Consider the following 11,547-nt stretch of genomic DNA (forward strand, 5'->3'; position numbering starts at 1 on the left):
TCTCAATGTTCTTCAGGAGCGGAGGGGTGGGGGTCCCAAGCTGGCTATGTGTGCCTCGTGTGGCCACACAGGTTGGAGCAGCCCAGGCGGCACCACTGCTCACAGAGCGTCGCTCTCTGAAGAGACTCACATGTGGATGTCCACACTCGTGTGTTTCTGACCAGGATGGGGCAGCAGGTCACCACCTGACATGTCCCTGGTATGTCCCCCTGCCACCCAGGTGCTGGCCCTTTGCCTGTGATGTGGTGTCCCTCTTTCTCTCTCTTGTACCCCCAGTTCAGGGCTCTACCCCCAGCACTCACCTGAGGCCAGACCTCCAAGCAGGCCTGGAGGGGAAGGGTTCTATACCGTTGCCATGGACACCAGCACCCAGAAAGGGAGGGGCTGTTTGTTACCAGGAGCCTCCAGGGAGACCCCAGACCAGGCCCCTGGGTGAGTTCTGGGCTGGGCCAGCCCAGCTTGGAGGTGTGAGAGGCTGAGCCACTGCTCAGCTTAGCGGGGGGACCACTTAGTGGCCAGCACCCTGAGGGAGGCCCCAGCATCCCCTACTTAGCCTGGCAGCACCTGCGGGATAAATATGGGGGCACTGCTGCCTGTGGGCCAGCCCAGCATAGCCATGGGTGTGTGGGGGAAGCAGACAGGTAACAGTGACAAGCTGGGGACTGTGCTGAACGCTAACTGGGAATAGTATGCCCCTGCCCACAGCCTCTTTTTAAATTAATAATTAATTTTTTAGAGACAGGGTCTTGCTCTGGTGCCCAGGCTGAGGTGCCTTGGTGTGATCACAGCTCACGGTAACCTCGAATTCCTGGGCTTAAGTGATCTTCCCACTTCCATCTCTTGAATTGCTGAGACTACAGGCACCTGACTCCACCACCAGGCCCAGCCCACAGCTCCTTTGACCTCAGTGACAGGCCCTCACCTACCTGAACCCCCAAACTGAAGCCTCACCTTTCCCAGCCATCTCCACACACTCTGGGCTACCCTCAGGGGACCCTGTGGGCATTCTCATTACCATGGCACGTATTCCCTCTGCTCCAGGACAAAAACGAGGTCCCAGACCTGACCCACAAGACCCAAGCATTCCAGCCTTCACCCTCCACCTCGCCCTCACTCATTCACTCTTCACCTCTGCAACTTTCGACTATGTAAGGGCTCCCTAGCGGAGCACAGGAGACAGCCGGGCAGGAGACCCCTCCACGCCCATAACTCGTTCTGAGCTGGGCGGAACTGGCAATCAATGCTCCACAATGGCAATCAATGACCGCGAGGCTGCGGGGCCCTGGGCGGGACAGTAGGGTAGGGGGTGGAGGAGCGGCTTCCAGCCAGCTTCACTGTGCGTAAGGCCTAGCACTGGGTCCAAAAGCGGCAGGAAGGTGTAGGAGAAGAGCCTCAGCCAGAGTCCGGGCCTTCCCCTGAGCGGGCACCTCCCGCACCAGGGCTCGGCGCCCGCCAGCTCCGCAGAGTTCTACCTCCCTTGCCGCGACTGGTGATCCTGCGACCCCGCGACCCCTGCGCGTCCAGGCTACTGCCGCTGCGGTAGGCTCCAAAGGCTGGCCCGGGAAGCGAGGGGAGGGGCTGGCCCCTCTGCCCCTCAACGCAGGCGGGGGTTGCGGGATCCCAGGCCAGAGACCCTCCCTGGGCGGGAACCCGCCACACACTAGAAGGCTGCTGACGAAGTCGGCCCAGGAGCAGGGTCGGACAGCTGTCTCGACGCGCCGCCCGCGGGTAGCAGCCGCCGCGTTTCCGCGTTGTTAGCCGGGTGGAGGTGGGGGCGGGGACCGCGGCTCGGCCCCTCCCTCCGACCCGCCCACACCTGGAGTCTCTGGGGGCGGGGCGCTGCGGCAGGCCAATGGGTCGGGGAGGGGCGTGACAGAGACAGCCAATGGGCGCGGGGGAGGGGGCGGAACACCCGCGCTGAGCAGCCAATAGAGGCGCTGGGGGCGGGGCGTGCGGGCCGCGGGCCAATGGGGGCGCGGGTCCGGGGCGCGGCGCGGCGCTGGGGGCGGCAGGTTGCGGCGGCGCCTGAGCGGGTACAGAGGCTGGCGAGCGCCCAGGTGAGCCGCGCGGGGTCCCGGGGCCTCTCGAGTGCGGGGCGCTCCTCTAGCCAGCAGGGCGCCGACTCCAACTGGGGAGAGTTTTCCGCGATGCCGGGACGGAGGGCGGGGGCGGTGCCGCACCTGCGCCCTCCCTGCGGAGCGGGGACGCCCTGGCTCCCGCCAGGCTGGGGTCGCGGCGCGGGCATCCCTGCCTGCCGCGGGGACCGGGACCTTCGGGGCGAGTGCAGCGATTGGGCGGCAGCGGCGGGGCTCCCCGCGCTGGCTGGGGCTGCTCAGACCCGGAGTCCGCTCGATCTGCAGGGTCGAGGTCTTGGTCGCGACCCCGAGCGCCTCTGCGGCCTGAGCAGGTCCGGGTGGGGCGTTCCCATGGCGGCGGCCGCGGGGCCTGGCGTGCGGGCGCTTCCGCGCCGCCCGGGGAGGGGGCAGTGCCCTCCGAGCCAGGTGAGGCGGGCAGGAAATCCTGGATCTGGTTAATGATTCTCCTTGTTCCGGGAGTGCGGGCGTGGCAAGAGTAGGCTGGTGAAGTGGGGGAGGATGCGTGCTCCGGAGGGCCGCCACCCTAGGAATGTGTGGCCGGCGGGTGGGGCTGGCACAGGAGGGTTGGGCCCATGCGGAGGGGTCGCAGCCCAGCCGTTTCTAGGGCAGGCCAGGAGAAGGAAGAGAGGAGGACCAGGCTTTGATAGGGGTAGGTAGGTCCTGACCCTGTGGCCTGCACCCTCCCCACAGAACAGGGATGTTGTTGGGGCTGGCGGCCATGGAGCTGAAGGTGTGGGTGGATGGCATCCAGCGTGTGGTCTGTGGGGTCTCGGAGCAGACCACCTGCCAGGAAGTGGTCATCGCACTGGCCCAAGCAATAGGTGAGTCCTCTTGGGGTTAGGCAGGCTGGGCAGGTAGAGCTGAAGTGGGACCTGGTGGTCCGGCCCCATGGTCCCCTGGAAGGAGAGTGGTCCAGCCCCGTGGCCACCCCCCCCCCCGGAGGAGAGTGGTCCAGCCCCGTGGCACCCCCCGGAGGAGAGTGGGACTGGTTGCTGATCCTTTTGGTCCTCCCCAATTCCTTAAGCCAGGTGGACAGAGAGTCGGGGGGACATAGGCTGATCTTCTCCTCTCCCCCCCAGGCCAGACTGGCCGCTTTGTGCTTGTGCAGCGGCTTAGGGAGAAGGAGCGGCAGCTGCTGCCAGAGGAGTGTCCAGTGGGCGCCCAGGCCACCTGCGGACAGCTCGCCAGTGATGTCCAGTTTGTCCTGAGGCGCACAGGGCCCAGCCTGGCTGGGAGGCCCTCCTCAGACAACTGTCCACCCCCGGAACGCTGCCCAATTCGTGCCAGCCTCCCTGCAAAGCCACGGGCAGCGCTGGGCTGTGAGCCCCGCAAAACACTGACCCCCGGGCCAGCCCCCAGCCTCTCACACCCTGGGCCTGCGGCCTCTGTGACACCCACACCAGGTTGCTGCACAGACCTGCGGGGCCTGGAGCTCAGGGTGCAGAGGAACGCTGAGGAGCTGGGCCATGAGGCCTTCTGGGAACAGGAACTGCGTCGGGAGCAAGCCCGGGAGCGAGAGGGACAGGCACGCCTGCAGGCGCTAAGTGCGGCCACTGCTGAGCATGCCGCCCGGCTGCAGGCCCTGGATGCTCAGGCCCGTGCCCTGGAGGCTGAGCTGCAGCTGGCAGCGGAGGCCCCTGGGCCCCCCTCACCTATGGCATCTGCCACTGAGCGCCTGCGCCAGGACCTGGCTGTTCAGGAGCGGCAGAGTGCGGAGGTGCAGGGCAGCCTGGCTCTGGTGAGCCGGGCCCTGGAGGCTGCAGAGCGAGCCCTGCAGGTGAGCCTGGGGACCTGTTCCTCTGTCACTTCCCCACCCCTTACACCGGCAGATTCGGGGGTCACAGGGTCTGACTTGGGGGGCAGGTGAGCCTGGGGACCTGATCCCCTGTCACTCCCCCACCCCTGATACGTGCAAATATAGGGGTCACAGGGTCCGACTGGGGAGGCAGGTGAACCTGTGGACCCGATCCCTGTCACTCCCCCATCCTTGACACAGGCAGACATGGGGGTCACAGGGTCCTACTCGGGAGGCAGGTGAGCCTGGGGACCTGATCCCCTGTCACTCCCCCACCCCTGATACCGGCAGATATGGGGGTCACAGGGTCCGACTCAGGAGAGCACTCCCTCTGGGGCCTGAGCATGGAGCCCTGTGGCTATACCTCCTGAGGGTCCCATGTGCCCCCAGGCTCAGGCTCAGGAGCTGGAGGAGCTGAACCGGGAACTCCGTCAGTGCAACCTGCAACAGTTCATCCAGCAGACCGGGGCTGCGCTGCCACCGCCCCCACGGCCTGACAGGGGCCCTCCTGGCACTCAGGTCGGAGTGGTTCTTGGGGGAGGCTGGGAGGTGAGGACCTGGCCCAGCCCCACTCCAAGCTGACTTCCCAACCCACAGGGCCCTCTGCCTTCAGCCAGAGAGGAGTCCCTCCTGGGCACCCCCCCGAGTCCCATGCTGGTGCCCAGCCTAGGCCCCGAGGGTATGTCTGTGCTCCACCTCCCCCTGGGGCACTGGGCCCTCCTGTGGCTGCAGCCACCTCAGCCTGTGTCCTCCCGCAGTGGCCCCCATGAAGCAGAACTGGAGGTAGCAGCAGCTCCTGCCCCAGAGTGGTGTCCTCTGGCAGCCCAACCCCAGCCTCTGTGACAGCCTAGTGAGGGCTTCGAGACCAGCCTGCCCAGACCACAGAAGGAGAGTTGGTGGTCACAGATGGCTCCTCCCCCACACAGTGGGAAGCCCTGGGTTTGGCCTCAGGAGCTGGGGTACAGGGGGGGACTGCCCTAGTCCTTGCCGGTCTGCCAGAACCCTGGAAAAGCATGGGGCGTAGCCAGCTCAGAACCTGCCAGGCCCCCAAGGCCACGACTGCCTGTTGGGGACAGGAGATGCATGGACAGTGTGCTCAAGCTGTGAGCATGTGCTTGCCTATGGGAGGGGTCCTTCACTGTGTGTACACGGCAAAAGCACGTGTGTGCCACTTCCCTTACCCCAACGTGAAAACCTCAATAAACTGCCGGAAGCGGCTTGATGGTGTGCTGAAGCTGCGCCGGGCAGGGTCTGAGGCCTTGAACTTGAGCCTCCACGGGGTGCCACTGAGCAGTACCTTGAGACACCTGGGGCACGCCACAGCTGGAGTGTCTGAGAATTGGGTCCCTCAGGCACCAGTGCTCAGTAGGGCCCAGGGCTGGGGCTTCCTGGGCTCCACATTCCACCTGCTCTGCCTCACCTAACCCCAGGGGCTCTCCTGTGAGGCCCCAGCCTGGTGGGCCTGCTGGTTCAGCCCAGCCTGACTGTCCTGGGCTTGTCTGCACCCCCTCCCACCTGACTTCCGTCATCCTGTTGCCTGGGCCCCACCAGCAGCAGGAACTGAGGACACCAGGACAAGCTAGACCCGCCCGTCAGGTTTACTGAGAACTTGTGGGGGCGGGTCCCAGACTCAGGTCAGCCAGGCCCAGGCCACTTCACCAACCCAGGGAGGGCATGGGTACTAGTGGGCAGGGGCTCCCTCCTCCTCCCCAGGTGGGTGTGAAATGTCTGCTATGAGCTTGAAGCTTTGAAATTGGGGCAGGGGCCGGGCACGGTGGCCCATACCTATAATGCCAGCACTTTGGGAAGCTGAAGGGGGGGGATCACCTGAGATCAGGAGTTAGATACCAGCCTGGCCAACGTGATGAAACCTCATCTCTACTAAAAATACAAAAAATTGGCCAGGCGCGGTGGCTCACACCTGTAATCCCAGCACTTTGGGAGGCTGAGGTGGATGGATTACGAGGTTAGGAGATCGAAACCATCCTGACTAACATGGTGAAACGCTGTCTCTACTAAAAATACAAAAAATTAACCGGGCATGATGGTGGGCACCTGTAGTCCCAGCTACTCGGGAGGCTGAGGCAGGAGAATGGCACGAACCCGGGGTGTGGAGGTTGCGGTGAGCCGAGATCCCGCCACTGCACTCCAGCCTGGGTGACAGAGCAAGACTGTCTCCAAAATTAAAAAAAAAAAAATCGTGTCCACATCCCAGCCCAGCCCCTGCCTGGGCCCTTGGGCTAGCTGTCACCTCTCCTGGTCCTCATGGTAAGCCATACACCCCCAACTCCAGGGGCCATGGTTAGAGTTAGAGAAGAATGTGGGGGACCCCTACACCTGGGTACAGCCATGGGTGGGACTGGGACAGAGGATGGGGATGCCCTAGGTCAGGGGTGTCCAATCTTTTGGCTTCCCTGGGCCACATTGGAAGAATTGTCTTGGGCCACACATGGAATACACTAATAGCTGATGAGCTTAAAGAAAAAATCGTAAAAAAAATATTGCAATGATGGCCGGGCGCGGTGGCTCAAGCCTGTAATCCCAGCACTTTGGGAGGCCGAGGTGGGCGGATCACGAGGTCAGGAGATCGAGACCATCCTGGCTAACACAGTGAAACCCCGTCTCTATTAAGAAATACAAAAAACTAGCCGGGCGAGATGGCGGGCGCCTGTAGTCCCAGCTACTCGGGAGGCTGAGGCCGGAGAATGGCGTGAACCCGGGAGGCGGAGCTTGCAGTGAGCTGAGATCCGGCCACTGCACTCCAGCCTGGGCGACAGAGCGAGACTCCGTCTCAAAAAAAAAAAAAAAAAAAAAAAAAAATTGCAATGTTGGCCAGGCACAGTGGCTCATGCCTGTAATCCCAGCACTTTGGGAGGCCCAGGTGGGCAGATCACGAGGTCAGGAGATGGAGACCATCCTGGCTAACACAGTGAAACCCTGTCTCTACTAAAAATACAAAAAATTAGCTGGATGTGGTGGCAGGTACCTGTAGTCCCAGCTACTCAGGAGGCTGAGGCAGGAGAGTGGCATGAACCCAGAAGGCAGAGCTTGCAGTGAACCCAAACTGGACCTCTGTACTCCAGCCTGGGTGATAGGTGGAGACTCAGTCTCAAAAAAAAAAAAAAAAAAAAAAAAAAAAAAAAAAAAAAAAAAAACCTCACAATGTTTAAGAAAGTTTAGATTTGCGTTGGGCTGCATTCAAAGCCACTCCATGGGCCGACAGTTGGACAAGCTTGCCCTAGATCATGGGGTCTTTGTACTCTGAGAGTGGGCGAGTTTGGGATGGACTCAGCTTTCTCTTGGGTGGCCCTGGATCTGGGTCTGGTGCTGCCCCCTTTCTCTGGAGCAGACAAAGGGAACGAGGAAGTCCTGAACTTGGGCAGGGAAGCCATCCACAGGGCTTCCTAGAGGCCAGGACCACCAGGAGCTCACTGCTGTGCAGGTGCAACTCAGCTTGGTTATTTCCTGCCTGAGGCAGGGAACAGGGAATGCAGGGAGGCCAGGCAGCAGCGGAAGCCTCCAAACGCTGGCGTCAGCAAGCCGGAACCCCCACCTGACCTCACTCCTGTCTGCCTGGCTCACAGTTGCCTGTCCCTGGGAGGTCCTTGGGGGCCTGGACCTGCCTGACCTGTGGCCCCAGATGGAGCTAAGCCCAGGGTCACAAGGGGTGGAGCCTGGAATGCATAGGCCAAGTGAGTTGTGCCTGGGCAGCAGGCCTGGGGTCTGAGGGGCCTACTCCTCCATCCACAGCCCCCACTGACATTCTGGAGGGATGGTTGTACCTCTGTGACCAGCCCTCCACACCGTCACACAGGCCAGCAGGGGGCAATACCAGGTGCCATCCGGAGCCCACCCCCATGTCCTCCCGGGGGTCATGAGCTCTGCCCCACATGCCCCAGCCCCCCAATGGGAAGCAGGCATGGAGCTGGCAGAGCACGCAACGCGCTGTTCCTTTGTGTTTTTGAGGAACACCTGTTCCTTTTGAGGCCACTGCCTAGGTGCCCGTCCCTGGTCTGCTGCTGCTAGCTCTGATGAAGCTAACCGGCCTTCTTCCCCACCAAGAGGGTGTCCCAGCAGCCGCTTTGTTCTGGGGTGGGGAAGGCGGGGAGCCTTCCTCCTCACTGGCTGTTTCATTTTTTATTTTTTGAGACAGAGTCTCTCTTGCCACTCAGACTGGAGTGCAGTGGCGCAATCTTGTCTCGCTGCAATCTTCACCTCCCAGGTTCAAGTGATTCTCTTGCCTCAGCCTTCCAAGTAGCTGGGATTACAGGTGCCCACCACCATGCCCAGCTAATTCTTGTATTTTTAGTAGAGACGGGGTTTCGCCACGTTGCCCAGGCTGGTCTTGAACTCCTGATCTCAAGTGATCGATCACCTGCCTCCGCCTCCTGAAGCACTGGGATTACGGGCGTGAGCCACCGCACCCGGCGTCTCACTGGCTGTTTCAGGTGAACCAAATCCCATGGCCCCAAAAAGTTGCCAGAATGCTTCAGATCACTCAGCAAACCTTTGAGTTGCTGAAAAGTTTACTTTTGAGTTTTAAACTATACTTTGAAAACTATATTGTGAACTGTGCTGACGTGAGGAAAGGCTGGGCTCCCTAAAATCATACAGTTCCACAGCAGGGCGGACCCAAGCCCAGCCAATCCCCAGGCGATGCACGGCAGAGATCCCACCTGGTATAAGTATGGGCAGAGGGCAGAGCCAGGCTGTATCGAGGGGCAGTGCTGGCGCCCTTCTCGCCCAGAGTTCCTACTCATCCCTAGCACAGAAGTGCTCTGTAGGGCCAGCTGAGGACACCCTGGTTCACTGAGCGTGGCCCACAGTAAGTCACCGTCTGGCAGTAAGTCAGCTCTGCAGGTGTGGACCCCAAGGCCACACACAGCCTTTCCCAGGTGCAGGTCCTGCCAAGCCTTGGTACGCAGTGGTGACAGGCAACCCCGTCAGGACAGGGAGCTTCCAAAGACCAGTTCGAGTCCATGCCAGGCGTCCACTAAATCTGCCTCTCCCTCTCCAGCGAGCGGGTGCAGCCCTCAACTCCTGCAGACCTGGGGAGGGGGGACAGGGCCTGTAGGCTCGGACTCGCCCTGGTCCTGATTTTCACAGTGGACTTCAGAAGGCAGGCTCAGCAGACAGGCCGCTGGAGGGTCCATGCGCCGATTCCTGCAGTGGCCCCACTGAAGCAGCAGACACACACAGAAGCACCAAATCCCTCACTCTCTTCTAGGAGGAAGTCCCCAGAGGTGGCCCTCAGGAGGATGGTCCTGTTGGTTCAAGATATGACCACAACACCTGTGCCTGCCCAGGGCCACCTTCGGCTTGGCAACAGGAACTCCGCACACCGGTACCCTGGACACACAAGGAAAAAAAAGTTCCCTCCAAGAGGGTATCTAGCCCAGCCTCAGCCCCAGTAAGCGGAGGGCAGCAAAGCCCCCGAATGATTCCGCTTCCCCCCACCCGCCGTCCCTGGTGGCCAGACAGGCACACCCCGTCCACAGGGCACCCTCTCCCCACAGTGTCCAGCTGCCCTCGCGTCCCCGTGTGGCCGGTCGCCTGCCCGCCAGACCCGGGTCACGGGGCCAGGAGGGTCGCGCTGCCCAGGCACAGATCAGCCGCTGTCACACGCACAGTGGGTCTGGGGCAGCGCAGTGTGCGGTGGGCAGGGGCTGCCCTGCGCCTGGAGGGACTGCCGGGTGGGCGGGCGGAGGGATCGACCCCACCCCCGTCCCCTCCAACTTGGGCGTCCGAGCCCCGCCGCCCCTGCCCAGCCCGATCCCCCGCAGCCCCTGCGGGAGGGCGGCCTCTGAGGGGCGCCCCACCCGCTAACCTGGGATCCCTCGCGCGTCACCTGCGACCCCGGCGCGGGGTCGTCGCCGGCTCTCGGTCCAACTTCAGCTGCGGCCGCGGGCACCCTCGCGCACCCTGCCCGCCCCGGGCCCAGCCGCCCCACGCCCAGCCCCGTATGCAAATGACATGGTCCCATAGCCAATGGCCGGCCGAGCCGGGCCCGCCCTACCGCAACGCAGCCAGTGGGCGCGAGGGGGATTCGCGACGCCCCGCCCACCGCCGCGCGGCCCTTCGCGGGCGAGGCTGGCGCGTTCTTTTCTGCACGTCGGCCCGGGGAGGGGCGGCACCTGCCGGGCGGGGCCTGCGGGGCGCCAGCTGCGAGGGCGCGGCGGGGCCAGGGCGGGTCCCCCAGCCTGGCGGATGGTACGGCCCGAGGTGGCCCTCCTCCCGCCTCGCGGTGGTACGGCCCGGGCTCGCGGGGCTTCTGGGCTGGGCGTAGGGCACAGCCTGGCGCCGGGTACTCCGCCCGCGGTTGTGTGTGGGGCGGCAGGGCCGGCTGGGAGCTGCCCCTCTCCCAGCGGCGCGGTGGTACGATCCGGCCGCCTCCGTGCCCCGCACCCGCGTCCCGCGGGCCGCCCCCCCGACCCCGCTGGGTGCCCGGCTCACGTATCCCGGGCCGTGACCCGGGAGGGGCCTGCGCGAGCCCGAACACGGCGTCCTCGGGACGCACGCGCCATCCCCCGGGCGACCTGGGGTCCCCATACTACGCCCGGGACCGTCCGGCTGGCGAGGAGGGGGCTCTGGCTCTGCCTGTTGCCTGGCGACCCCCACGGGGCGCCCGTGGGGACTCTGGGTCCCTCCTGCGCGCTCTGTCTCCGCGGAAGCCTCTGGAGCCTGGAGCGGGTGCTGCACGGGGTTCGGGGGTCCTCGCAGCCTCGTGCCGGTCTTTTGCAGGGGCGAGGCGAGAGTAGCCTGTCTGTGCCCTGAAAAGGTGTAAAATCGAAGGAGCCTTGACAGTTTGACCTTCGTTAGGACGCGCAGGGCCAGCTTCAGACCTGGAAGTATCGGACTCCGGGGTGAGGCCCCAAAGTGGCAGCCAAGGGAGATTTGGCCGCTGGTCCCCCTTGGCACTGTCACCCTGGTCCTCGGCCCGGGCTGCCCCCCTTCGGCTCCCTGGCCCTAAACTCACCGCCCTGCTCTTTGTCCTCCCCTGGCCCCATGACCTCCCTGCGTTGGCATCCGTGCAGGCCTAGGCCGCAGCCTGCTCGCTTCCCCAACCCCAGCCCCGCTGGAGAAGTGCTGGGGCCCCAGGGAGGCTCTGACCCAGCCCATGTCCTCAGGGGCTTGAAGGCTGGGAACATAAATTCAGGTGCAGAGTCTGGGGTGACTGAGACATGATCAGCAAGACATGACCGAGGTCTTTCTGACCCCTTAACCCCTGGCCCCCAATAGAACCCAGTGGCTCCTTGCACCTCCGGCCGCCTGTGGATGGGGAAGGTGCCCAGAGGAGCCTGGAGCCACTCTGTTCTATTGGGGGTCAGAGGTCAGCAAGATCTCGATCGTGTGCGTCATGAAGGAGCCCCCAAGAGTGGGTGGGAGCCCTGAGAAGGCCCGTGTCTTCATGGCAGGGCAGAAGCTCCCAGGGCAGTCAGACTAGGGGACAAGAAGGGGCAAGAGGACAGGGCAGCTCTGTGTTCCCGTCGTGCCCTGCTGACATGAACCCACTTCTGCCACAGTCCTGCCAATTTCACAGGCACCTTTTTTCACCATCTGTAGTGAGTGGGATGGTGCCCCCCGAAAAAGAGGATATATCCACATCCTAATACCCAGGCCCCCCAAATGTGCCCTCACTGGGAGAAAGCGTCTTTG

At 63.3% G+C, this 11,547-nt stretch overlaps 1 protein-coding gene across 1 annotated transcript; it reads left to right on the forward strand.

The window, feature by feature from the left end:
- The first annotated feature begins 5 nt into the window (after positions 1-5).
- On the forward strand, positions 6-5,108 carry LOC105494135 (Ras association domain family member 7). The gene is given in 8 exon segments (XM_071073995.1): positions 6-432; positions 1,440-1,539; positions 2,787-2,917; positions 3,176-3,873; positions 4,282-4,410; positions 4,489-4,531; positions 4,534-4,570; positions 4,650-5,108. Coding segments are annotated over 8 exon segments (1,650 nt in total). The 3' UTR covers positions 4,735-5,108.
- Positions 5,109-11,547: the final 6,439 nt, after the last annotated feature.

The sequence above is a fragment of the Macaca nemestrina genome, chromosome 12 (assembly GCF_043159975.1).
Source record: "Macaca nemestrina isolate mMacNem1 chromosome 12, mMacNem.hap1, whole genome shotgun sequence".
NCBI lineage: Eukaryota > Metazoa > Chordata > Mammalia > Primates > Cercopithecidae > Macaca > Macaca nemestrina.